We start from the raw sequence: 26,626 nt of genomic DNA, 5'->3' as shown, positions 1-26,626 counted from the left end.
CGCATCAGGTGGCCAAATTATTGGAGCTTCAGCTTCAGCATTAGTCCTTCCAATGAACACCCAGGACTGATCTCCTTTAGGATGGACTAGTTGGGTCTCCTTGCAGTCCAAGGGACTCTCAAGAGTCTTCTCCAACACCACAGTTCAAAAGCATCAATTTTTCAGCACTCAGCTTTCTTTATGGTCCAACTCTCACATCCATATATACTGGAAAAACCATAGCTTTGACTAGAAGGACCTTTGTTGGCAAAATAATGTGTCTGCTTTTTAATATGCTGTCTAGGTTGGTCATAAGTTTTCTTCCAAGGAGCAAGTGCCTTCTAATTTCATGGCTGCAGTCACCATCTGCAGTGATTTTGGATCCCAAGAAAATAAAGTCTGTCACTGTTTCCATTGTTTCCCCATCTATTCGCCATGAAGTGATGGGACCAGATGTCATAATCTTAGTTTTCTGAATGTTGAGTTTTAAGCCTATTTTTTCACTCTCCTCTTTCACTTTTATCAAGAGGCTCTTTAGTTCTTCTTCACTTTCTGCCATAAGGGTGGCGTCATCTGCATATCTGAGGTTATTGATATTTCTCCCGGCAATCTTGATTCCAACTTGTGCTTCATCCAGCATGGCATTTCGCATCATGTACTCTGCATATAAGTTAAATAAGCAGGGTGACAATATACAGCCTCAATGTACTCCTTTCCTGGTTTGGAACCAGTCTGTTGTTCCATGTCTGGTTCTAACTGTTGCTTCTTGATCTGCATACAGGTTTCTCAGGAGGCAGGTAAGGCGGTCTGGTATTCCTATCTCTTGAAGAATTTTCCAGTTTGTTGTGATCCACACAGTCAAAGACTTTGGCATAGTCAATAAAGCAGAAATAGATGATTTTCTGGAACTCTTGCTTTTTTGATGATCCAGCAGATGTTGGCAATTTGATCTCTGGTTCCTCTGCCTTTTCTAAATCCAGCTCGAACATCTGGAAGTTCACAGTTCACTGTTGAAGCCTCTCAGAGAATTTTGAGCATTATCTTGCTAGCATGTGAGATAAGTGCAATTGTGCGGTAGTTTGAACATTCTTTGGCATTGCCCTTCTTTGGGATTGGAAAGAAAACTGACCTTTTCCAGTCCTGTGGCCACTGCTGAGTTTTTCAAATTTGCTGGCATATTGAGTGCAGCACTTTAACAGCATCATCTTTCAGGATTTGAAATAGCTCAACTGGAATTCCATCACCTCCACTAGCTTTGTAGTGATGCTTCCTAAGGCCCACTTGACTTTGCATTCCAGGATGTCTGGCTCTAGGTGAGTGATCAGACCATCGTGGTTATCTGGGTTATGAAGGTCTTTTTTGTATAGTTCTCTGTGCATTCTTGCCACCTCTTCTTAATATCTTCTGCTTCTGTTAGGTCCATACCATTTCTGTCCTTTATTGTGCTCATTTTTGCATGAAATGTTCCCTTGGTATCTCTTAATTTTCTTGAAGAGATCTCTAGTCTTTCCCATTCTATTCTTTTCCTCTATTTCTTTCCATTGATCACTGAGGATTTGTTAGAAAACTCAAATGTAGCCTACTGATACTCAAGAAGTAGGCCCTGTGTTTCAAGATCAGTGCATTTTTATTCTAGGCACAATCCTATCCATTGATATCAATTTCAATATAGCGGATTTTCTAAAGGCTTTTGGTTACTCCAAAACAGTGACCTTACTCTTTCCCTTTTGCTCATATGGAAAAAGACTTACAAGGGATATCATTGAAAAGAAAAATCAAGGTGAAAAAGCAAGGCAACTTATTAGACATGGGTTTTAGGATGAGGTTGACTACTCTGAATTTTCTATTTTCCATGTGTTGGATTTTTAACCATGTACAGTTCTTTTTCCTTTTTGTGAAAAATAAATAACAAAAGTGAACATAATCTAACAAACCTCTGGGAATTTATGCACCAGACATTACAGTGCAAAAGCCTGTACATATATGAATGTTTATTTTTTTATATGAATGTTTAATGTAGCATTGTTTTAACAAAAAATGCAAACAATCTGAATAAACACCAATAAGGGAAATAGTTGAAAAAATTATAATGCATTTATCCAACGATGGTTACAAAAAACTGGTTTGTAGGCGAAAGAATCTAGTTGGCTGGAGTATGTTAACAGTAGAATAATTTGTTAGAATACTGATGTTATTTGCTTCTGGACATTTCTCCCAATGGATTTGATTTTTCACTCAGTTCAGTTCAGTTACTCAGTTGTGTCCACCTCTTTGCAACCCCATGGACTTAGTTGTTTTATATGCAATTTAGTATTAAGCTTCTTATGCAAATTTAGGTATATATTTTTTCCTTCCTGTTGTTATAATTAAGCCAAAGTAAATAATAAACCTCACTGAATAGGTATCAATAATTTATCTTTAGATTATTAAAAAACTAAATTTAACTCTTTTCCTGTTATATTTAGGTTGAATCCAGTTTAACTCAATCATTATCGCAATGTGGCTTTATCCAGTGGAAGCAGTGGTGATGATGAAAAATGGTAAGATTCTGATACACAGTTGACCCTTGGATAACAGGTTTGAATGGATTTTTTTTTTTTTCAATAGTAAATACTGCAGCAATACATCATCCATGGTTGGTTGATCCACAGATTCAGAATCTCACGATACAGAGGAACACTGGATATAGAGGGCTGACTTTGTTATACTCAGATGTTCAACTGTGTAGAATCAGCACTACTAAACCCTGTTGTGGTTCAAGGGTCAACGGTATTTAGAAGGGAGACTCGACAGGATTTGCTGATGAACTGGGTGCAAGATTTAAGACATGGAGTCAAACATTGCCACCAAGGATTTTGGCTGTAGGAGTTGGAAAGATAGAGCTGTCATCAACTGAGATGGGGAAAAATACAGAGAGATCTGAGAGTCAGACGGGGAATTCAGCTTTGAACATCTTAAATTTGATATTTCTTTTAGTCACAGTTGGAAGAGTCTAGAGTTAATGAGGTCTAATGAGAGCTGTAAATTTGGGAGTCATCTAGCATAAGGTGGTATGTAAAGTCACAAGACTGGATGAGATCAGCAAGGAAGTGAAGTAGATTCAGAACAGGAGTAAGAACCGAGCCCTGTGGTTCTCTAATGTTAAGAAATCACAAAGAAAAGAACAAAGGTGAATGAGCCACAGCCAGTGAGTTAAAAAGGAAACGTCCCCTCAAATACCAATTAGAAATTCTTCTTCATCAATAGTTGACTAAAAATTGTACTCCTGTTTTACTCTGAAAGTCAAAAAAGGTAGTAGTCACCACAAATTAAGTTAAGGATCTGTGATCTTCCATTCATTAGTCAGTTTAGGAATACAACATTTTGGAAGATATCCTGATGTTAAAGAATATCAATTTGAGCAGAAAACATTTTATCTGTGAGCCTGTACATAATGGGTTTTTCAGAGTTGTATTCCTTTTATAAAATAAATAACATGGTGGATAGATGATAAATAATAGAGGATATATTCATTTCCTAAGTCTGCAGTAACAAATTACTACAGGCTGGTACAGGCTGGGTAAGTAGCTTAATAGAAATGTATTCTCTCAGAATTCTGAAAATCAAGAAGGCCAGAACCTGGAATCAAGCAGGGCTGATCCCTTCTGGAGGGCCTGAGGGAGATATTCCATGCCTCTTTCCAAGCCCCTGGCGGAACCTCATAAGCCGTAGGGTTCCTTGATGTGCATAACCCTCTGCCTCTGTCTTCACGTGACTTTCTCCTTGTGAGTTTCAAATGTATTCTTCTCCTATAAGGACACTAGTCTTCGGACCTAGGATCCATACGATATCCAGGAAGATCTTATTCTGAGATCCTTAAGCCCGTAAAGACTGTATCTGCAAATATGCTCACATCCACAGGCAGAGCACTGTCTACCCAGACATATCACTGGAAGACATTTTTAAATCCACTACAGATGATCAAAAGGTCTGCAGAATCAGCAATAAGTTCCTGCCGAGTTCCTAAGGAATACAGGTAGAAGTTGTTGCCAAGTACTAACTTTGTGGTAAGGATAAACAAACAGCCGTAAAAAAATACCTACAAGTAAGAATAAATGTAAGCATTGTTTTCAAATTAACCTGGAGACCATATCAATTTTAATCACTCATCTTTATTGATAAAATAGGTTCCTAGCAGTACATAGTCTCAGACATAAATTTAAGGGTTCTGCTTAAAAAACAAAAAAGTATGGGATAGAACACTGTTACTATATAATAAAGTACATATTTTTAAAGACCAAGTTCTTAAAATAATATCCAAGTAAGAAGACCAAGAATAAATTAATTCAACCTATTTGTTTACAAAAATAATTATTTGTCAAGTAATGTTTTATAATAGAGCTGCCCCAACAAATTGCCTCAGACTTAATCTCAATTGTGTAGCTTATTTTAATTCTGACTTGGGATAAAAACCATCAAATTACAGGATACTTTCCCAAAAACTAATAGAAAAGTTTAAAAATAAAATTTATTACTTGTTTATAAAATACCAATCAAGGCCTCTGAATGAGAAAATAAATCTGTTTAGTTTGGGCCCATTAGCCATTTTCTACTCAATCAGTCCCCTCAACTATTGCAAACTTAAGATAAAAAAATTCTGAAGTGAAAAGCAGTTTTGAATTTTACCATATATGAAATTATACATAAAAGTCACCATGTGATTATTACTTTAACAAATTATACACTCCAAAGTAGAATGTTCTATCATGCATATTTTAATATATATTCAATATAAATAAGTACAGTATATTTAATAGTATTTGACATTCTTACCTTTTCTTCTGTAATCACCACAAAATATGAAAAATTTAGATTTTGACTGATGTCAGCACATTTCTATTTCTAGTGGCTTTAAAAAACTTATATATTGGACATATATTTTGTAAAAAAAAAAAAAAAGCACTTATAAATCCAGATTTCCCCCCTCCTCCCCTGGTACTCCCCAACCCTTTGACTGAAAGGTTACAAGAAATATCTTTTGCTTATGTTTATGAAAACCAGATGGAGCTTTAGACCTAGAAAAAAATTTTTAATTTTAATTTACCGTTTCCATATGTTAAGAGTAATTACTTTAAAAAAAAAGGTTCTGAGGCAGAGCAATTCCCAATTTACTGTGAAATTACCATACCTAGCTTGCTGTATCAAACATTTCAACTGTTAGCTAAATGAGCTACCTAATATCCTTAAAGATCAACCAGAGAAGAGAAAAATCTCATCTTCATTACTGATTTAGAACCAAAACTTATTCAAAGTAGTTTAACCTACTAAATATGTCTCTTATAAGCTCTTCTTTCTTAGAAAGTAGTATTCCTTCTCTTTCATTCCTGAAATGATATCTCATGTACTTAAGCAAGTCATGGACAAGTGTCAGCTCATTATTATGATAAATGAGCTCAAATTAAATTACCTCTTTTATTTATGGTGCATATAAAACATTCCTAGCAGCCTTTTAAACTGAACTTTATTTGACAAAAATTTAAATTAATGAGAAGGTAGACAGGCAATCATTAAAGCTGAAGTCTCATGGTACATAAGCTATTTGTTAACTTTCACCAAACAGGAAGAATATAATTTAGTAGGACAATTTTTCCATTCACAATACTGTGGCAAAATCTGTATATTAAAATTGGGATATTTTTTATGAATTCCACATTTGTTGGGAATATTCATGTTTATCTAAATGTCAACCAAAGCCAACAGCACTGCTGAAAGCTCGTTACGTGCAGTAGTTGCTGTGAAAATGTTTAATTCTGCCAATTACACTTAATTGGCAGAATTACAAAATTCTTGTAATTCAAATTTTGTAATTTTGTAGTTATAAAAATTACAAAAAATTACAAAAATCTTGTTCACCAATTAACAAAGGCTTAATTTCTACTTTTCAATTATATTTTGGAGTAAAGTCTATGACCATTAACTATGTATTTTTTCATTACTATCCTTTAAATGTCCTTGCCAGTGCACTGTACATATTATAGAAAAAACAAAACAAAGGGTAACTTGAGATGGATTTTGCTGTTAATTCATTCACTTAACAAGCAAGTCCCAGTGAGTGTGTTGGAACCTTGTAAGAGGTTCACAGACTTAAAAAGCTCTTCAGCTCTTCCTCAGACTGAGGTCACTACTGGTTACTAATGCTGACAAAGATGTACTTTCTGACACATCCTCTTTCCTAAGGTTCAAGAATGATTCTCGAGTTATTTGAAGAATCTCTCTCAAGCCTTTATTTTCTTGCTATAAGAAAGCAAACAAAAAGAAGCAGTCAGCATGGTGGTTATAATAGTAAAAACATTATCTTAAGAAAAACCAAACATATGAAGGTATGATAAATAAAAAGCAAGTACTGTAATTGGCAGAAATGTATTAAATCAGTGGGTCCCCAACCTCCTTGCCACCAGGGACCAGTCTCATGGAAGACAATTTTTCCATAGGCTGGAGGCCAGGGGTGGGAGGAGGGAAGGAGTTGGTTTCAGGATGATTCAAGTGCATTACATTTATTGTGCCCTTTATTTCCATTATTATTACATCAGCTCCACCTCAGTTCATCAGGCAGTGGATCTTGGAGGTCAGGGAACACTGTGTTAAATGATATATGCCGCTGAAGCTGACAACTTGAATCCAGAGAACAGTTTTTTAAAGAGGTAGGAATTATGTGTTCAGTGTCTTCCACCACTGTGAAGCCTTTTTATTTATACAGCTTTAATTACAGAACTTCAGAAACTGCCTTATTTTACAACACAATACATATAGATGAAGAGGAGCTTCCCTGGTGGCTCAGTGGTACAGAATCTGCCTGCAATGCAGGAAACATGGGTTTTGATCCCTGGGTCGGGAAGATCCTCTGGAGTGGGAAATGGCAACCCACTCCAGTATTCTTGCCTGGAGAATCCCATGGATAGACGAGCCCGGTGGGCTACAGTCCACGGGGTCTCAAAAGCGCTGGACACAACCGAGCGACTAAACAACACAGATGAAGAAAATAACATCTAGATTTTTGTGTAAACTCAGAAAGTCTGTGAATAATACACTGGGGCTAACATCTCTTAGTACTTCAGTACTTTTATTATTTTCCATGATAGCACGGAATGCAGGGCAAGCCTGGTTTGCTTTCCTTGTGGGGATTTAACAGCAGCAGGCTGGCTGAATAGATAGTGGTTTCTTTGTTGTTTTTTTTTTTTAATTTTATTTATTTTTTTATTAGTTAGAGGCTAATTACTTCACAATATTGTAGTGGTTTTTGTCATACATTGACATGAATCAGCCATGGATTTACATGTGTTCCCCATCCCGCTCCCCCCTCCCACCTCCCTCTCGACCAGATCCCTTTGGCTCTTCCCAGTGCACCAGGTCCGAGCACTTGTCTCATGCATCCAACCTGGGCTGGTGATCTGTTTTACCCTAGATAATATACATGTTTTGATGCTGTTCTCTTGAAACATCCCACCCTCGCCTTCTCCCACAGAGTCCAAAAGTCTGTTCTATACATCTGTGATAGTGGTGTTTTTTAAGAAGGTAAGTAAGCGACCAGATTGAGCACTGGTAAACAACTTTGCCCTTATCTTTTAGATTAGTTAACTGTAAGTCCATGGGGTCACCAAGAGTTGGACACGACTGAGCGACTGAACTACTGTAAGAAATTTTTAGACATTTAAAAATAACTATTATAATTTATTCTCTACAGCTTTGTCTTTGGTCTTACTTTCTAAGTTTCAATGGTATAAAGCAGGCATCAGCAAATTATGGCTGGGCTTGAGGCCTGTTATTGTAAATTAAACTGTACTGGAACACAGTTGAGTCCAATCTTATTTTGTGTGTTTATAGCTGCTTTTTTGTTTCAGTGGCAGAGCTGAGTAACTACAACACAGACTGCCTGGTTTTCAAAGCTGAAAAGATTTATTATCTGGCCTTTTACTGAGAAAGTTTGCTTGCCTTAGTTACAAAGAATGAGAGAAATTTGCACAGTTAGAAAAATCATTTTTGGTCCCCCATAACCAATTTCTCCACCATGATTTCAAAATGAAGGTCTTAAAATTATGAAGGTCACCTCTTCTACCCAATTTGAGCTATTCAACAGTGACTTGTGCTTTTGCTACCACAAAATAAAGGACAGATGCGATAAAAGCTTTTATGTGAAGTGTTAGATTCTCAGTCGTGTCCGACTCTTTGCGACCCTGTGGACTGTAGCCCTCCAGGCTTCTCTGTCCATGGGATTTCCCAGGCAAGAACACTGGAGTGGGTTGCCATTCCCTTCTCCAGTGGATCTTCCGACCCAGGGACTGAACCCAGGTCTCCTGCATTGCAGGCGGATTCTTTACCATCTGAGCCATCAGGTGGTAAGAAAGTTTTAATATCCCTAGAAAAATACAAGTGGCCGAAGAATATTATTTGTGGATTAAAAAAAATTTTCCCTCTTCATTATTGTGATCTCTGATAAAAAAGAGATATTTTAACAAATTACTAAGCTGAAGAATTATATTCACCTAATAACAGAAGCAACACAGGATCCAAAAAAGTCAATTTTCTCAATGACTGTTATAAGTTTACTACTGATCTTAGAGTCCTATATTACTATATAAATGGTCTTGCATTACATTCCCAAATAACCAGTACCCAGATTAGGAAAAAGAACATTACTAGCATCCCAGAAAGTATTTATTTTAAAATGAGGTATATTTTCTGGCATAAATCTTTGTACAAATAGTTTTTACCTACATGTGCAATTTAAAACTTACTTCAAGTTGAAATATCCGTTCCTGTTCCTTGCAACCCTGTTGCTCATCAATTTCAATGGCTTTCCTCATGACTGCTGCCATTTCAGTTATCTGGTCAACATGTGCTTGTAATTCCTAAAAAAAAAAGGAGATGGAAGCTGTAAATCAATGAAACACTTAAAAAAAAACTTCTTATAAAATCTGCATTACTACTTGATATGAATGTTAATACCTTCACACTGCCATTTAACATAAATGTAATATATCAAACAGATATTTACAAGACTGTTGACTGACAATAAATGTCCTTGTGAAGTCAGATTTCTGTTAGGACTAGGATTAAGGATAAGCAGCACAATATATCTAAACCCACGAATAGAAAAAATACTCATTTCACAATCCTCTCACCACAAATGATCAGCAACATTTTCTTTCTTGTACCTACGTGCCCCATGACCAAACTAATGGGAAACATATATATTCAATATCTATTCCTTCCTGAAGTCTTCATGATTTATAAATATATTCTATGGTATCTATCCTAAAAACTGATCTCAATTTAATCTAGAATCTTTTCCAGACTATAATCCTCACTGACAGCAGGACCTATACATTGCTTGTATTTCTTATTATTTAATGTTAGGTATATAATAGATGATAAGTATTGAGTAAATAGTAAGTATTGAATAAAATGAACAAAGTTCTACTTTTATTATTCTTTTTTGCACACATATGGTGTGCAGGCACTATGCTAGGTGAGAGGAATACGAACATTTCTTAACAGAAATGTTCTCTGATTACAAAGAGCTTACAGTCAATGAAAGAGATGGACAAAAGGTTTTATAATTTCTCTGTTGTTTATAATCAGCAGGGACACAAGACTAATACTTTTTTAAATGAATAACTTCTATAGACCATTGCTCACTGGCAACTGAGAGTTACTTTGTTATACTAAGGCCAAAACTTAAATATAGAAGTTAATAGTTTCCCACGTAAACATTCAGTCTCTTAAACAGTTGTATATACTCTATTTGGAAAAAGGATTTGAACAAGACCCCTCAAAACCTACAACACTAGTAAACTGTGGAAGGAATATAAATATTCAAACAGACAACAAATAGGAATATTTTTAGTAAACCACACGTTTAATATCTTAGGTAACAAAAATACAGATCCTTATATTATTTTAATATAATCTATACAAAGCTAGTACACAGGAAGAAGGCAAAATAAACTACACTGTACAGTACAGTGCTATTTAAATTGAAATTACCTGAAGTCAAATACATTTTAAGAAATTAACAATTCAGCCCCTCAGTTGCACTGCTGACATTTAATAGCCACATATGGCTGGTGGCTTCCAATTTGAATAGCACAGATAAAGAACATTTCCATCACTGCAGAAAGTTCTATTAGACAGCTCTGGATTAGACTATGATGGTAAGAATGATATCAAGACAAGCAACTGTCATGTCCTATAACAATTGAACAAAAATAATTATACAATCCCTCCTACCATAAAGGGAGCCTAACATTTAAAAGCAAGTCAAGTACAAGTAACTTCAGCAGCAAGTCAGATAAGGATAATGAGCAAAAATTTTGAATACCAACAGCTTTCTCAGTTTATGATTTGATGTCTTATGGCAACTACAAGGAAATGAATAATCATCTGCCTCTAAAATGGAAGAAAACAAGAAACTACTTTTTTCAGGACAGTCTAACAAAACCATCATAAGAAAAAAAACCTCAATACAAACAGAAGGGTATTTTTACAGGCCTGGTTCCTGAATGATCCACTTATTACAATAAGATCTTTAGGGAAGTGTCATAGATCTCTTAAAAGGCACAACAGGGCAAGACCTGTGCTTTCAAAATGCTTTAAAAGCAAGAAGTGCTAGCAACAAAATCTTTGCACTCTCTTAAAATTGCATTTGAGGGGAAAAAAGACAAAACACAACAGACACAATGGAGAGGTTGCTACTATACTTAATTGTAACACCTAAACAAAGGTAATTTTATTTTATTGTGAATGCAAATTGAAGGACTATAAACTATGGAAAATCTGAATTAAAACAGTTCATTTAATTGTTTGACTAAACAAAATTTTTACAAAGTCAGATTAAATAACTGTCAAGAAAATGTCTTTGATGTCCAGAAAGAAGACAACCATTTGAAGCTTCCTAAAATTTTGCAGCTACAGTTAACTAGAATAACAAAATTAAAGGCTGGCCCAAAGAACCTTTAAAGCCTGCAATTACCTAACGGGCTATGTATAATGCAATACACAGCAGATTCATGACAGATTTAAAGTTTCTAACCTGAGTATTTTTGCAAGACTATCAAAAGCATAGTGTTTTTTAAAAGCAATTGCATTTATTTGCTGATTTAATTTGGGAGAATTCAATGTAAAAGCACTTTTTAAATGCCCTCCCCCCCACACCCCCAAAGTTGACTGTTTAGTGTACATTCTGATTTGCTTCCAAGTGCCTCCTCTCCAGTCCATGTTGAGGTGCTTCAAGGATGTGTCGAGATGCACCAAGGAAGAATCCTTCGGAGCTGTTACGATGCACCATGTCAATCTGTAGTACAGAGTCATTATAATGTTAATACGGACAATATCCGTAATTTAAAAACTGAATGAGTGTTAGTTCATGCGAGTTAGCCAACTGTTGGAAATGTTTGTTTTTTTAAGATTTCCAAAAAGGTAGTAGTTCAAAAATAATGTAAAAATGAGTGTTTGAATGAAAATGAGTTCTCCTCAAACTTTTTATTAAATGTGTGCTCAAAAAACTTCTAGGTGAGGGCACAATTCTGTTACAGTAGTCTCAACAGAGCCTCTTACTCCAAAATGCTGTAACTCTGTGTTTTACCCAAAGATGTGTTATAAAATTATTTTTGTGTTTAGGTGTATCAGAGCACTAGTACCTAAACATATCCTGGAAGCTCATACTTATAATGCAAGTTTCTGTGCTCACCCATTTCTGCTTGTCAAGCCCCCAAATTAATTCGAGGCTAGATTTAGATGGATTTGCTACCTTTCCTTGCCACTTTCCCAGATTCTCCCGGTGAGAACTAATCTTGCTTCCTCTAGTACTCCAGTAGTAATCCAGATCTCTATTTAGGATTCATCACATCCTACCTTACATTAGGTAACCGTGTTTGTATCTGTATCTCCCCGTGCACTGAAAGGTCCTATGGTAGAATGATAAAACTTACTCATTCATCTCATTATGACAACTAAGCCAGTGCCAGTGTTAATAAATATTTGTTTGAATCAAAGCGTCTCCTTTTTGGGAAAAATCAAAATCACAAACATTAATATGTATTAGTTAAAATTAATAACAAGTAACTGAACTGTTATTTCATGGAAGGCAAGAATCAGCACTTAGAAGAATTTCATCTGCATAATGAAAAAGGATGGCTTACAGCTATCTAAGACATGTTTAATTTGCTAATTAGTAAAACAGCTGTATTGAATGGTAAAATCTAATGTGTTTTAGAAAACATTTGCTTCTGACATAGCTGCTACCACGAGGGACTAGCTAGCTTCAGTATCTTATTCTTAAGCACTTGCTTGCCAGAGTATTCTCTGTAGATCTTAAAACATTTGTTAGGTTGTTAAACACAAGGGTCTTTTGGAATGTCTCAAGAACATACTTATTTTACCAATAATTTTAAGTCAGTTCATATTTGTACCTTAAAAAACCTCTAAAATTATATATTCAAAATAAAATTTTTTTAATAAAATGTTTTTATAATGATATTAACAATAGATACATTTTATACTCAAAAGATTGCCACTTAACTATCCATGGTTCCTTTTAGTTAGGAGCTAAATAGCATAATTAGGTAATACTAAAACCACATTTGTTATTATTATACTATTTGACACAAGAGCTATTACTAACTTCCTTATTATGGAAAGTTGAATTTACATGTTAAAGCACTTTACTAGATATTTATTTTTAGTAGAATTAATAATAAAAAGTACCTAAAATCACCAAGATGGAAGAAATATTTTAGAGAATCTAAAAAGTGTTTTAATAATTGAGAAAGATAAAAATATGTTATAACCGTCAATACTTCTTAAATAACATTTGTTATAACTAATAAAAAAGTTAGGTCATCATTATCCAATAGAGATAATGGCCTCGTAGTCACAATCTATTCTAATATTTTTCACACCAGCAGTTAAAAATCAGTTTAAAATAAAATGTAAATGGTAAAGGACTACTCTATCTTTTCACAGCAGCTGCTAGCAAATACAGGGATCACAACTAGTAAGATGAACAGCAGAAACAACATTGATTTATAGCCAGTTCAGCTCTGTCTCTAAAAATGATGTTGAGTGGTACGTGATGGAGGATGGGATGGGTGGGAAGGCAATATATATAGTATATTGTTTCTTTTCCTCCCCCCACCCCTTGGTGTTTCCATTAATAATCAGGAGTATCTGTAGTCTGGATGAATTAGCCTCATTCAGAAGACAGTCTTAAAAACAAATCTAACTTTAGCTGTTTTCGGATTTTTAAAAAGGTTTTTGGGTATTTAATTTTCATTTTTGCAACATATACCAATATACAAGTTAGAAGAAATATTTCTTTGAAGCAGGTAACATTATAATTTTGAATAAATTGAATTGAATAGACTTACCTTTATTTCCCAAATAATGTTTACTTTTTAATATATATTATAAGCTAGTATGAGGGAAGAATGGGAGTTTGAAGACTAAATCAAATAGAAAATGACACATAACATGAAAAAAATAAGGAAAAGAAGAAAATGTCAAAAAGAAGTAGTTGATATCATGTAAGACACCTGTGATTTTTTAAAAATCTGAACACAATTGATTGTCCTTTTTTCAAATTATATTTACAGAATGGGATTACCTTAGTGTGTTGCTCTTTTAACTTCATTATTATTCCTGGATCATCTTTTTTGCTAGCCATTAGCAATCTAAACATTTGTTCTCGATACTTGCTCATTATAAGTTCCAAGGCAGATTGATGTTCTTCCAGGGATGTACGTAATTCTATCAAGAGTAACAGTATATTTTATTTAAACTTGAGTTTAAGATGCACAATGTATTCTCTTCCACATTACATTTTTTAAAAAGCAACTTATAAAGGGGGTATTTCATAAAGAAAACATGAGGTACAAAAATCTAGCCATATGGAAATAAAGGACACTAAATGGAGTCCTTTATTAGTTTTCAAAATAACCATTTTAAGCTCATTTTTTGAGAATCATTTTAACAACTATTTACTGAACAACAACTGAGTGTCAGATCATGCTCTACCTTAGGAATACCAAAAGGCCATAAAGTTCAGAGTCTAGTGGAGAAAACAAACATAATAATGATAACACAATGTGGTTAAGTGCAGAGTGGAGCTCTACCCTAATACATATAAAAAGTCTGTGAGGAAAAATTGGTGTAGGCGTCACAGAAGTATAGTAGTGAGGTGAATGTACATTCTTTCAGTTGAAAAATAAACGACAGGGCATTCTAAGCAGGGAGGCATGAAAGTGGATGGTATGTTCGGGAACTTGTTCAGGGTGGCAAGAGCAAAGGTCTCATGGAGAAGGTAGGTATGGGAAGAATATGAAAAAGAAGGCTCAGAGTCAACTTTGAAGGCCTCTGGATAAGGAAATAGTACACAGTGAGGGTTCTTAGGCAAAAGAACAACATGACCATACATGTTTTTGTAAAATCAATCTGATGACTGTGCTGAAGATGGACTGGAGCGGAAAGGGACTGAAATCAAGGAGACCAATGAGGATACTTCAGGCCGGAGACTATAAACACCTAAGCTAGGGGCCAAAGCGGTGGGACTGCAGAGAATGAAACTGAGTTATTTCACAGGTAATAATTTCAGTGGTACAAATGGATATTGAAGGTGAGAGCCTAAGATGATTCCAAGTAAGGTAGACAGACATTCATATGTAGGATAGGATAAAGAGAGATATATGTAATTGAAGCATAATGGACTAGAAAAAGTAACTTTAACTGGCTGTTCTCCCACTTAAAGAATATTAACTGATCCGAATTCAATAGTGCAGCTGGAGGTCAAAGCTCACGTTTGATTCACAGTGATAAATAGCTTGCCTTTGTTCTCTTGTTGCAATTCTCTGATTTGTCTGTTTTCTTGCTGGATTCCCATAACTAATGTGGACCGTGGCCGATGTCTTGCAACTTCATTAAGTTCTTGAATTTCTTCTTGATACTAATGAAAAAAATTTTTTTCACGATGTAAGAGAATATATTTGAAAATATGTATCTTACATATGTGTATACATTTCATAAAGAATTCTTACAGCTCGACAATAAAAACCCAATTTAAAAATGGGCAAACAACTAAGTTCTGAGGATGCAATGGACATCATGGTGTCTAAAGTTAACAGTACTATATTATATATTTGGAATTTGTCAAGAGAATACATCTTAAATATTCTCACCACATACAGTAATTACATACAGCAATTATATGAGGTGACAGAAGTACTAACTAACCTCATGGTTAGTAGGTAATAGTTCCACAATATATACATGTGTATTGTATATCTTAAACTTACACAATGTTGTACATCAAGTATATCTCAATAAAGCTGAAAAAAATGGGCAAAGGATTTGAAGAGACATTTCTCTAAAGATGACACACAAATGGTCAATAAACACATGAAAGATACTTAACATCATTAGTCATTAAGGAAACACAGCTCAATATAACAAGGAGATAGCACATGACAGCCACTAGGATGACCTTAATCAAAAAGCAAGTAATAACGAGTTTAACAGAGGATGTGCAGAAATTGCTAATGCCTATATATTGTTGATGGGAATGTAAAATGACGTAGCTGTTTTGGAAAACAGACAGGCAGATCCTCAAAAAGTTAAACATAGAGGTATAAGACCCTTCTATTCTACAGCTAGGTATATACCCAAGAAAACTGAAAACAGATGTCCACGTAGAAATGTATACACAAGTATTCACAGCAGTGTTATACATAACTGCCCCAGAAGAGAAACAATCTAAATGTTCATCAACCAATGAATAGAAAAACACAAGGTGCAATACCCTTACAATGAATATTATTAATATTTAGCAATAAAAAGGAATGAAGTACTGATACATCCTAGAACACAGATGAAACTTGAAAACTTTAGATAGTGATTATGGTTGCAGAGAACGTAAATATACTAAAGTTCAATCAACTGCACCCTTCGAAAGGGTAAATTGTAGGGGACTTCCTTGGTGGCCCAGTGGTTAAAACTCCACGCTTCCAGCAGATGTGGGTTCGTTTTGTGGTTGGGGAACTAAGATCCAGCAGGCCATGTGGTGCAGCCAAAAAAATTTAAAAATAGGGTAAATTTTACGGTATGGTTCTTAACTCTGCTTGTCAACCTCCTCCCCTTTTTTACAACTCAATACAAGATATGTGTGTTCACTGGAATGCGTGAGTCAAGCTAGACAGGGAGGTATGTAATGTAAGGGCAGCAAAATATGGGCCTGGCTAAAAAGTTCCGGCTTTCCCATAAGATGTCATGGAAAAACCCACATGAACTTTTCGGCTAATCCAATAGGTAAACTTGCTTCACTTTTTCAGCAGCTTTGTTAAAATCAGTACCCCCAGGTTGCTGCTTCCTTTTACAAAAGAGATGCGCTTCCCGAGAGTAAGCTATAAATATATATTTTCCTATAGTGATTTCCATCACAGTTTCAGAGATTCTATAGTTCTCTTAAAGTTAAAATCTTAACTTAAAGTTAAAATCAAAAGACGGCTTAAAATAGTAGTTCAACTTCATAGCCCACTGGAAAGTTCTTATACATAATAGTAAGGATAACAAGAAGTGAAGCCCTTTTCATTTCTTCCTTAATTGGCAGCAGTAAGTGAAAAATAAGGTAGCAAGTATAAATGAATAAGGGCTTCTCAGGTGGCTCAGTGGTAAAGAATCCACCTGCCAACGCAGGAAATGCAAGTTCAATTCCTGGGTTGGGAAGATCCCCTGGAGTAGGAAATGGCAACCCACTCCAGTATTCTTGCCTAGAAAATCCCATGGACAGAGGAGCCTGGTGGGTTATAGTCCATGGTGTCACAAAGAGTTGGACACAACTGAGCATGCACACACACACAAATGCAGTAACTGCAAAAGGTGAAAACAAGATATTGCATTGCATGTCTTCAAAAACTATTTTATTATTAAACAGCACCCCCAAAATATTCCTATAAAAATATTTCTACATTATAAAAATAGGAGACAGAACAAAATATGTGTCACTATTAGTAAAAGACACTATCTCGTCTTTATCAAATTATTTAGACCTAAAAAAATTCATGTATTTTCCAAACTCAAATCTGCATCACTGTAGGAAATTAAGTGATCAAATCTACAAGTTTTAGAAGATATATATATACACACATACAAGTCAGTTGACCTTGACAAAATTATATTTCAATCTGAAGTAAGCTAAAACATACAAGTCAAGCTACTTTTAAACTTCAGAAAACATTAAAAATAAAATACTAGTTAAGCAGAAGTTCATAATAAAAGTAACACATAAATGTCAATGACTGCCTTTTAAAAATGGAATCAACAGGGGAAAAAAAAATCAAACCTGTTTCATAGCTTCTACTCGCTTGTTGAGAGCTGTGGTTTGCTCGATCAAAGATTCCGCGGCATCGTCATGATCTCTCAATCTTTCAACAAGGGCTTTAGCATCAGCAAGTGCCTTCTCAATGGTGCAACTCATTTCTAAAGGAATACATAAGATTAAAAATGAGAAACAGATTCAAAAGAAAGCTGGCTATCAATCTTATTTTAGTTCCACTTTAACACACATTATGCTTAAGCTGCTTGTTACCAAATCATTCGCTGTCTCAGGATGAAAAACATCTAAGAACACCTGTGGTTTTGATTCTGTTCAGATGGAACAAACTTGAAAGTGAATTTATAATATTCAAAAAATTATACACAACATATATAAATATATATAAGTATATATTACATATATACATGTATGTGTTTATATATACACATTTATATATAGATAAAGTTTGAGAACAAAATCAGAATGTATTTAAAACACCCTGAATATACAGTGGGGACAAAAGTGTACATTCAATAAATACATTTTATGTTATATAGACTCCTCTATCCATAGGATTCTTCAGGCAAGAATACTGGAGTGGGTTGCCATTCCCTTCTGCAGGGGATCTTCTCAACCCAGGGATTGAACCCTTGTCTCCTGCGGCTCCCACACTGTAGGCGGATTCTTTAGTGCACTGAAGAACTGATGCTTTTGAACTGCGGTGCTGGAGAACACTCTTGACTTGGACTGCAAGGCGATCAAATCAGTCAATCCTGAATATTCATCACTGGAAGGACTGATGCTGAAGTTGAAACTCCAATACTTTGGCCACCTGACGGGAAGAACTGACTCACTGGAAAAAACCCTGATGCTGGGAAAGATTGAAGGCAGGAGGAGGACGACAGAGGATGAGATGGTTGGATGGCATCACCAACTCAATGGACGTGAGTTTGAGCAAGCTCTGGGAGTTGGTGATGGACAGAGAAACCTGGCATGCTGCAGTCCATCGGGTTGCAAAGAGTCGGACAAGACTGAGCGACTGAATTGAATGTTATATAGAAATTGCGCTCTTCATGAGGGCAATCCCTATCTTGCCATTTGTGAAAAAAGGTCATTTTATTATTTTGTATTCTGCAGTCGGTGACTGTCAGGTCTCTGACCATATGACCCTTCCTAGCCTCTGCTTGGTCAGGTGACCTCAGACACCATCCACAAAGGTACACTACTAACGAGCCAAAGCGGCCTCTACGTGTCATGCTATGCTAAAGGATCAACCTCCTTCTGGAGGAACTTCAGCTTCTCATATAAAAATTCTTTATAATTCTAACTCTCACACTTTCCTTAGTAAATGGCAAAGAAAGTTTTAACTTAGTACAACACTGGCCATTATGGGAAACTTTTGATATGTTAAAATAATAACTAAAATGTATAAAAGGAGATGAAAAACTAGGAGACAAAACAACACAGCCTATAGTTAGCTTCTTCAACTGATACGCTGAGATCTCAAAACAAAATTTTTATTTTAAAATAATCTCTCAAAAACTTTAACATTCTGACACTTATCACTCTTGAATTTTTCTCTTTCTATTGTTTTGCCTTAGTTTCTGTTAATATACAAGCCACCCTTTCTTTAAGATTTTCTCAAAAAATAAAACTACCTTGTAATGTTACTATGTCATAAGCCAGATCTATAGCAATCAAATTAAAACTCAGGTGTAGAACAAAGTTAAGGGCTATACTTAAGGATTTTTGCCAAGTTTAGGAAGGCAGAATTTGCTACAGAATATAGGTATTTTTAATATACTACCGCATGGGACTCATTAGGTTAACTGTTAGCCCCTCAGATACAGAAAAACGCAGCAAGAGATTTAAATAACCCAACTGTGTAACATTTTAAAAGAAAGAAAGAAAATACAACACATCACACCATTTTAGCAGGCTTTCATTAAGATTATACCTAGCAAAGATTCAAAATTGCAAACTAAATAAAGATGAAAAAAAATTCAAACAGTATTCTTGGTTGTACCCAACAGCTGAAGCAGAGAGTATATTGTCCTGTTATTATAAACAGGTTCAAAGCTGAATAAAAAGATTTAATCAAAATAAAATGTAAAACTACCAATTTATAAAATGTTCACTTATATGACTAGACATTTCCAGAGAGCTTTAAGAATTAAGTTGGAAATTAATACAACTTCTGTCTCACTAGATAAAACAACCAAAAGATTTGTCTTCTAAGATTTAGGAGATTTAGATAAGGGCACTTCAAAATACAACAGCAAAAGGGCCACTAAAGGAACCAATGCTTCCTATAGGTTAAAACACAAAAGGACAGTCATTAAAATCTATCTAAGATGTCCTCCAACAAGGCCTTGCCCTTCTGGAATTACCTAAAATTAGAGCAAGGCAACAGTACAGCTTTCTTATTTATATGGGGGTCACTGTATCTCTATGAATGAGTGTTAGCTGCTCAGTTGTGTCTGACTCTTTGTGACCCCACAGACTATAGCCCTCCAGGCTCCTCTGTCCATGGGATTCTCCAGGCAAGAATACCAGAGTGGTTATCCACTTTCTGACCCAGGGACTGAACCTGGGTCTCCTGCATTGCAGATTCTTTACCATCTGAGCCACCAGGGAAGCCCCTATATCTCCATATCTGCCATCAATCCCACTAACTATAGAACATCAGATTTTTTAGAGTAAAATTACATTTAAAAACAGAAAAAAATGTCTTACAGTAAAAATAACTGGTTGCAACAGATGGTGAAAGAAAAGGAAAAAGCAAGGTCTAGAGAAAGCTGTAAAAGATTTGAGAGAAGCTTATCTCGATTTAACAGAACTCAGGTATGAGGACCTTGACAGTCCGTGGTCCCAACATGTAAATGACACTGTTGGGACTAGTATCAGAAGAAACCTCGTTATGCTTTGTAATAACATGATATCTACAAACAATAGCTAGGATGTGTTTCCAAATAAAATGCACTGAAGTTCCCATACAGGATGAGGTGACAGGTGATCGAATACCTATACTGTGTGTAGTTCAGTAAGCTGCCCTCTCCCCAAAAGCCATGCTCTCAGAATTCTCTGGGCAAAGGAATCTGTAGATTAACTGAAACAGAGCCCTGAATCTAGATGCAATCTTTTCAGATAATCATAAATCTTTCTTTCTGAAATATGAAAAAGTTAAGCTGTGTCTGGGGTTACCAACTTGACAACATGTTAGACAGGGAGACATAGGGCTTCTCTGATGGCTCAGACGGTAAAGAATCTTACCTATCCCCAATTTTTTGCCTTTATCTTTATTTCATTTGCTGTTTATTTGCATGTGTGGAAGATATCTAATTATATTTTCCTTTTCTCATGGAGACAACCAATTGTCCCATTTCCCATTTTTTGGACAGTACATTCCTCCTCCACTGAAGTTTAATGCCACACCTGTCGTATGTTTTCTCAGCAAATGTATGGGTATGTTTCTGAGCTCTCTATTTCTGGATCTATTTATCAGTATGCTGCCTCAGCTGTTAGATTCCAACTGTTGGTAGCTTTCTGAACCTAAGGGATGCAACCTTATACTGAATCTTGCTCACTGGGATAACTGTTATCTCCATTTTATCAATGAGGAAACAGACTCAGGACTTGAACAGAAAAGAGCTGACAGCACCATGCAGCAAGGAAGGAGCTAAGCGAGTACCAGAAATAGAACTTCTGATCCCAGTCTAGAGGATGTTCAGCCAAGATGGATCTCCAGGGCTCTGCCTGCTTCTACCTATATAAAAACTACCGTGGTCTCCTGGGTGGAAAAACAAAGCAAATTCCTTGATGCTACTCCACCAAGGAGACTTCCAAAATATTATATATACTGCATTTCAAACCAGCAGTAGAAAATAAGTGGAAGTATAAATGAAGATGAAAAAATAACAAATTTCTAATATCTTCCCTCATAACCAATAGGAAGCCTAGCACTTATTTTAACCAGTCATCACAGTTAATCTGTAAGACTGTTAAAAACAAGAAAACAGGCCCCACTCAAATGGAGTCACTTATGCTATGCCCCACATCACCAAACCAAGACTTAACTTACAGTTTTGGCCTCTTCCAGAAATGGAACGTTAAACCACTCAATCAGGAATCACTGTGAGGTCATTTGCCTGACAGACCCCTGCCATCCCCTAAAGGAAAGTGACCTTGGTCACATCCAACCTGCTTTTTGCCAGTATAACTTCCTTGTTCCTTTTCCTATAAAAGTGTCTCATTTTGTACAGCTCCTTGGAGCTCCTTTCTGCTAGATGGGGGTGCTGCCTGAATCATGAATTGTTGAACAAAGCCAAAAAGATTTTTAAAGTTCACTCAGTTGAATTTTGTTTTTTAACAAGACCAACTAGACTTTTTGAAACTATAATTAACATCCACTTAAAAAAAAATTCTCTAGATTGCATAATGAAATACTATCAAAATGAACTACATTTAAAATCTGTTTTGTAACTATAAAAACTTATTTATTCAGAGAAAGTGTTAGCTGCTCAGTCGTGTCTGACTCTTTGTGACCCCACGGACTGCAGCCTGCCAGGCTCCTCTGTCCATGGGATTCTCCAGGCAAGTATACTGGAGGTGGTGGCCATTCCCTTCTCCAGGGGATCTTCCCAACCCAGGGATTGAACCTGGGTCTCCTGCATTGCAGGCAGATTTTTTACCAGCTGAGTCACCAGGAAAGCCCAATTCTATTCCGGGTAAGGAATTATAAAAAGCAGGTAATTAAAAGCATACTTTTGGTGGGGCAGGAGTGGGGGAGGCGGTGCAGCTGCGCCTGCCGCCCCCTTGGGGCCTCCGTGGCGGGGGAGCGGTGGATGTCTGCCCTGTGGGGTCCTGACCCGGGCCGCCGCCCCCTCCGCGCAGGGCTCGTCGCACCTCCCCCAGCAACTCAAACTCACTACTTCGGACTCCTGCGACCGCATCAAAGATGAGTTTCAACTGCTGCAGGCTCAGTACCACAGTCTGAAACTCGAATGTGACAAGCTGGCCAGCGAGAAGTCAGAAATGCAGCGTCATTACGTGATGTACTACGAGATGTCCTATGGCTTGAACATCGAGATGCACAAGCAGGCTGAAATCGTCAAGAGGCTAAATGGGATATGTGCCCAGGTCCTGCCCTACCTGTCCCAAGAGCACCAGCAGCAGGTCTTGGGAGCCATCGAGAGGGCTAAGCAGGTCACTGCTCCTGAGCTGAACGCCATCATCCGACAGCAGCTCCAAGCCCACCAGCTGTCTCAGCTGCAGGCTCTGGCCCTGCCCCTGACCCCCCTGCCTGTGGGGCTGCAGCCCCCTTCTCTGCCGGCGGTCAGCGCGGGCACCGGCCTCCTCTCTCTGTCGGCGCTGGGCTCCCAGGCCCACCTCTCCAAGGAAGACAAAAACGGGCATGACGGTGACACCCACCAGGAGGACGATGGCGAGAAGTCGGATTAGTGGGTGGCTGGGATGGGGAGGGTGGGGGGTGGGACAGAGGGGAGACAGACACTGAGAGAGGAAGCTTCGGCACGCGAGACACAGTAATAGCTTGGGATTGGCCAAACTCCGGTAGTATTTATGGTAGCTGCCTGCTGGGGCTGTCGCCCTGCTTCTGTGCCCTACCCTGGCTTGGCTCCTACCCCCAATTCCTGGCCTCCCTCCTCCTCCCCTGTAGCCTGAATGGGTCAGTACCCACTCATACCACAGATGAGGCAAGCTAAGGCCTGGAGATGCAGGTGGGAGGCCAGGTCCTAAGGGAGCAAAACCTCAAGAGGTCCAACACCCCCTGCGTTGCCCTGATTCACACACGTAACTGACAGTCTGCCCGCCAGGGGGGACCCCCACCTCGGGGGACACCCAGCCTCCCATCCTGGCACTGCATGCAAACACAATGCTAGCTGCCCCTCCCCACCCTGGGCACCCTGCGTCTCTTCCCTCCCACCCACTCACCCTCCATGAGTTCCTGATGCCTGCACCCACAAAAGAAAGGGGCCACCGACAGCGATCTTAGCCCCAGGGGAACAGAGTGGGGCCAGCAACTCAGAATTCCCTTTCTCCCCTTCCCGAATAAAGATGAGGGTACTCAAAAAATAAAAAAATAAAAAAATAAAAGCATACTTTTATTAGCATTTTAGATAAACAGTGACATAAAATTTCTAAGAATCTGCATACTTATTTTCTGTATGTGAAACCACAGAAAAGTTTAAAATATTTCATAACATGCATTTATTTTGCCACATTTTTGGAAACCACTATGCTTTTCTCCCTCCCACAGCCCTCCCTTTTCGTTGGTAACTGCAGTGGGAGGAAGATTTTTTTTCCCATTTTCCGACAAGTTTTAAATTTAAAAAAAAAAACAACAAAAAACTCCAATTAAAAAAAAAGATATTCTCAATTTATTTTTAAGTGTGTGTCTTAACTAGTTAATACTTAACTAGCATACTTACTTACATTATCTTCTACAGGTAGGTTCAGCTTACAGGTAAAATTTTTTTAAAGCAGTTCCTGGTCCTACTCCCCTCCACCCCACCATGTTGAGCACATTCTCGCCCACTCTACCAACCAAAGACATTTGCAGGCAGACTCCTGGCAAAGCGTTCAGAACATTCTGCTGCTGATAAAAGAGAAACCACCACCCACCCAAGAAAGAAACTGCCAGTTGTTTACTTTTAGACTTTGGTTAAGAAAAATTTAAAGAAATTAAAATCACTCTTCTTTCTCCTTTATCCACAAATCCATTATCTTATAGCTGGAACCACAGAGAAATACTGTGACCACTGACATACCACAGATGTGTCTATAAATGTCAATAATCTAGTTTGGTTAAAAATTTTTATTGTTTGGGCAGGTGCCTCTAAAGTTACTTTGTAGAAAATATTAAATGACACCCATGGAGGTACAAAAATGAAAGGCATAGTATGGTTTTCTCAGAAATTTACAGAGATCAAGAAAGAAAACATGTAAATTATAAATTATGTACTTTTAAAAAGCACCTTACACACACATATCACTGTATTTGAAAGCACAAAAATTTTTCACTGTCCTTGAAAATAATGGAATGAACACATTTAGAGTTTTATGAAGCAGCTTTTTGAAGAAAATTAATTTTTAAAGTTAGAAAAAACAGAATTTGAAAGCAAGGACACAGGTGAAGTTTTATTTTTTTTAAATTACATGTTTCCTTGGAATTGTGACTAAATGTAAGTTCATATACATATATGTTCAAACAAGTATGACAATTTAAGAAGAAACTAATGTAACCTAAACCAGTTATTTCTAACCTATGGGCAAGGAATCAATGGAAGGATGGCACAGATGTACATGCATTAAGCATGGTCTGTAGTCTAAATATTTCTCTCATACATATATATCCCACCATTTTTAATAGAGACTGCTAATAATAAAATACAAAATCATGAAAAAGCATAATAACTTCGTGCCACAATGAACAATCTCAACTAACAGATATTAAAAATACAATTACTTGTGTATTAGTGGTACAGAATTCCTCATACTCAAAACTGGTCAGCGTTTTTAAAACTAATATAAAAGGTTCCTCTGGCTCTAAAATTCTACATTTTTTGAGGATGCTAAGGACTCCTACTTCTATGATGAAACTTCAGAACTATTATATTATAAATGGGGCTTCCCAGGTGGCTCAGTGGTAAAGAATCCACCTGCCAATGCAAGAGACTTGGGTTCAATCCCTGGGTCAGGAAGATTCCCCTGGAGCAGGAAATGGCAATCTGCTCCAGTATTCTTGCCTGGGAAATTTCAGAAACAGAGGAGACTGGGGGGCTACAGTCCACGGGACTACTAAGAGTTGGACACAACTGAACAACTAAGCACGCACACACATATTACAAATAAGTATACACGTTTATATTAATACAAATAATGCCTGCTATGTGCCAAGCAATGAATCAACTTTTGCTACAAAGATGAATAAGATGTGATTCCAGACTTAAGCTCAAATTGGCAGGAGACAAGATACTTGAATAAACAATGTTATACAATCTAAAAAGTTCTGTAGAAATACCGTTTCAAGTGCTTTGGGAGAACAGTGGTACTATCAGTATCATCTGGTGGAGCCTGAGAAGACAATGGTCTATGAATTAGATTTTGAGAGGTGGTTTTAGAAAAAGGAAGAGGAAGCATTCAAGACAAATGGTACAGCACATACAAAGGCAAGAGAGCTGTAAAAGTGCTTGGCGTGTTTGGATAAACAGGAGTCTGGCGTGAACGAATATTGAGGTACTGGCGATATAAAACAGAAAAGGTAAAAATGGATTGGGACAGGCAGTAAAAAGCTCTGTGTGATACGCTTAACAAATAGGACTTAATTCTGTCAGCGGTAGGGTTATTGAAAAAGTTTCAAGAAAAGATTGACATAAACAGATTTGTATTTCAGAATGGTAACCAGGGGAGGAGGATGGTGGGGAAATCATCTGGTTTTGAAAGAAGAAATAGCACAGTGCAATACAAGCGGAAATACAGTCAAGGATGAGGCTTGGGTTTCTAGTGCGGACAACTGGATGGAGACCAGTACTATTATCTGAGATCGGATACAGAAGAAAGGTAAGATGAAAACCAAGAAAAAGGTAGGATTCTTCAGAAGGCAGTTTAAAGACAGTTGGTTATCCGCGAAGAGAACTAGGAAAAGAGTAATATTTCTTGAAGTGTGGTTTCAAGAAAGGGAATGGTTCTTACGCAAAGAGGTAAATTGAAACCTGAAAAGGAACCCTCTTCCATCCCTGCCGACCACCCCCACCCCGCCCCGCCAACGGTGAGCTGCCAGGTGGGTTAGGCAGGAAGAAAACCGAGAACAGAGGTGTGTCCCCAAGGGTTAGGGCCAAGGCTTTTCATCGAACTTTCTGCACCTGAGATCCGGAAAGAGGTGCTCAGAGCTGAGAACAGGAAGTACCGCGCCCAGGAACCGGCAGCCGGTGGTTCAAGAGGTGGTGCAAAAGGGGAAAGCAAGCCTACGACTCGCTACGCCCGCTCGTCTCCCTGGATTGATTTCACTTACTCTGGTCTCAATCCCTCGCAGCCGTCAGCTGTGGCGGTTAGGACTCAAAGCCTCTGCCAACGGGGACCTATGCACCCAAGGGAAGAGACTCCTCCCGCCTGTTCAGCTTCCTCAGCGAGCAGACGCAGAACCCAGAACAGGCAATGCAGGGCTGGCTCCGGGGTTCCAGGTGCTCAGCCCCATCACTGGCAAGGAGAAAACCCCTGGCGACCGCCTCCGACCAGCGCTCTCAAAGCGCTTTAACCTCGCGAGACTTCCTTCTTCGCGTAACGGCGGGG

At 37.5% G+C, this 26,626-nt stretch overlaps 2 protein-coding genes and 1 pseudogene across 4 annotated transcripts in view; 2 read left to right on the top strand and 1 right to left on the bottom strand.

Annotated features, from left to right (window-relative positions):
- Window positions 1–4,110: 4,110 nt before the first annotated feature.
- On the bottom strand, window positions 4,111–26,438 carry FGFR1OP2 (FGFR1 oncogene partner 2). Of its 2 annotated transcripts, XM_020907006.2 has the most exons (7): window positions 26,349–26,438; window positions 17,345–17,481; window positions 14,836–14,953; window positions 13,619–13,761; window positions 11,195–11,308; window positions 8,751–8,864; window positions 4,111–6,252 (listed from the first exon to the last, which is right to left on the bottom strand). In XM_020907006.2, the coding sequence occupies exons 2-7, from the start codon at window positions 17,477–17,479 to the stop codon at window positions 6,115–6,117; spliced, it is 762 nt and encodes a 253-aa protein (XP_020762665.1). In that variant the 5' UTR covers window positions 17,480–17,481; window positions 26,349–26,438; the 3' UTR covers window positions 4,111–6,114. The 2 variants fall into 2 exon arrangements, with proteins under 2 accessions (XP_020762665.1, XP_020762666.1); XM_020907007.2 differs by lacking the exon at window positions 11,195–11,308.
- LOC110146271 (TLE family member 5 pseudogene) lies at window positions 20,078–23,431 on the top strand (annotated as a pseudogene).
- The window catches only part of INTS13 (integrator complex subunit 13), a 29,170-nt gene continuing 28,420 nt past the window's right edge, over window positions 25,877–26,626 (top strand). Inside the window, exon 1 of one of the 2 annotated variants that reach the window (XM_070453826.1) lies at window positions 25,877–25,897. The gene's annotated coding sequence lies outside the window, so the exon portion shown is untranslated. Of the gene's footprint in view, window positions 25,898–26,430; window positions 26,518–26,626 lie in introns of those variants that run through there. The other variant, XM_070453825.1, reaches the window with a different exon arrangement.

This window comes from Odocoileus virginianus, chromosome 23 (assembly GCF_023699985.2).
Source record: "Odocoileus virginianus isolate 20LAN1187 ecotype Illinois chromosome 23, Ovbor_1.2, whole genome shotgun sequence".
Classification (NCBI taxonomy): Eukaryota; Metazoa; Chordata; class Mammalia; order Artiodactyla; family Cervidae; genus Odocoileus; species Odocoileus virginianus.
This window is presented reverse-complemented; position numbering and strand designations above follow the sequence as displayed.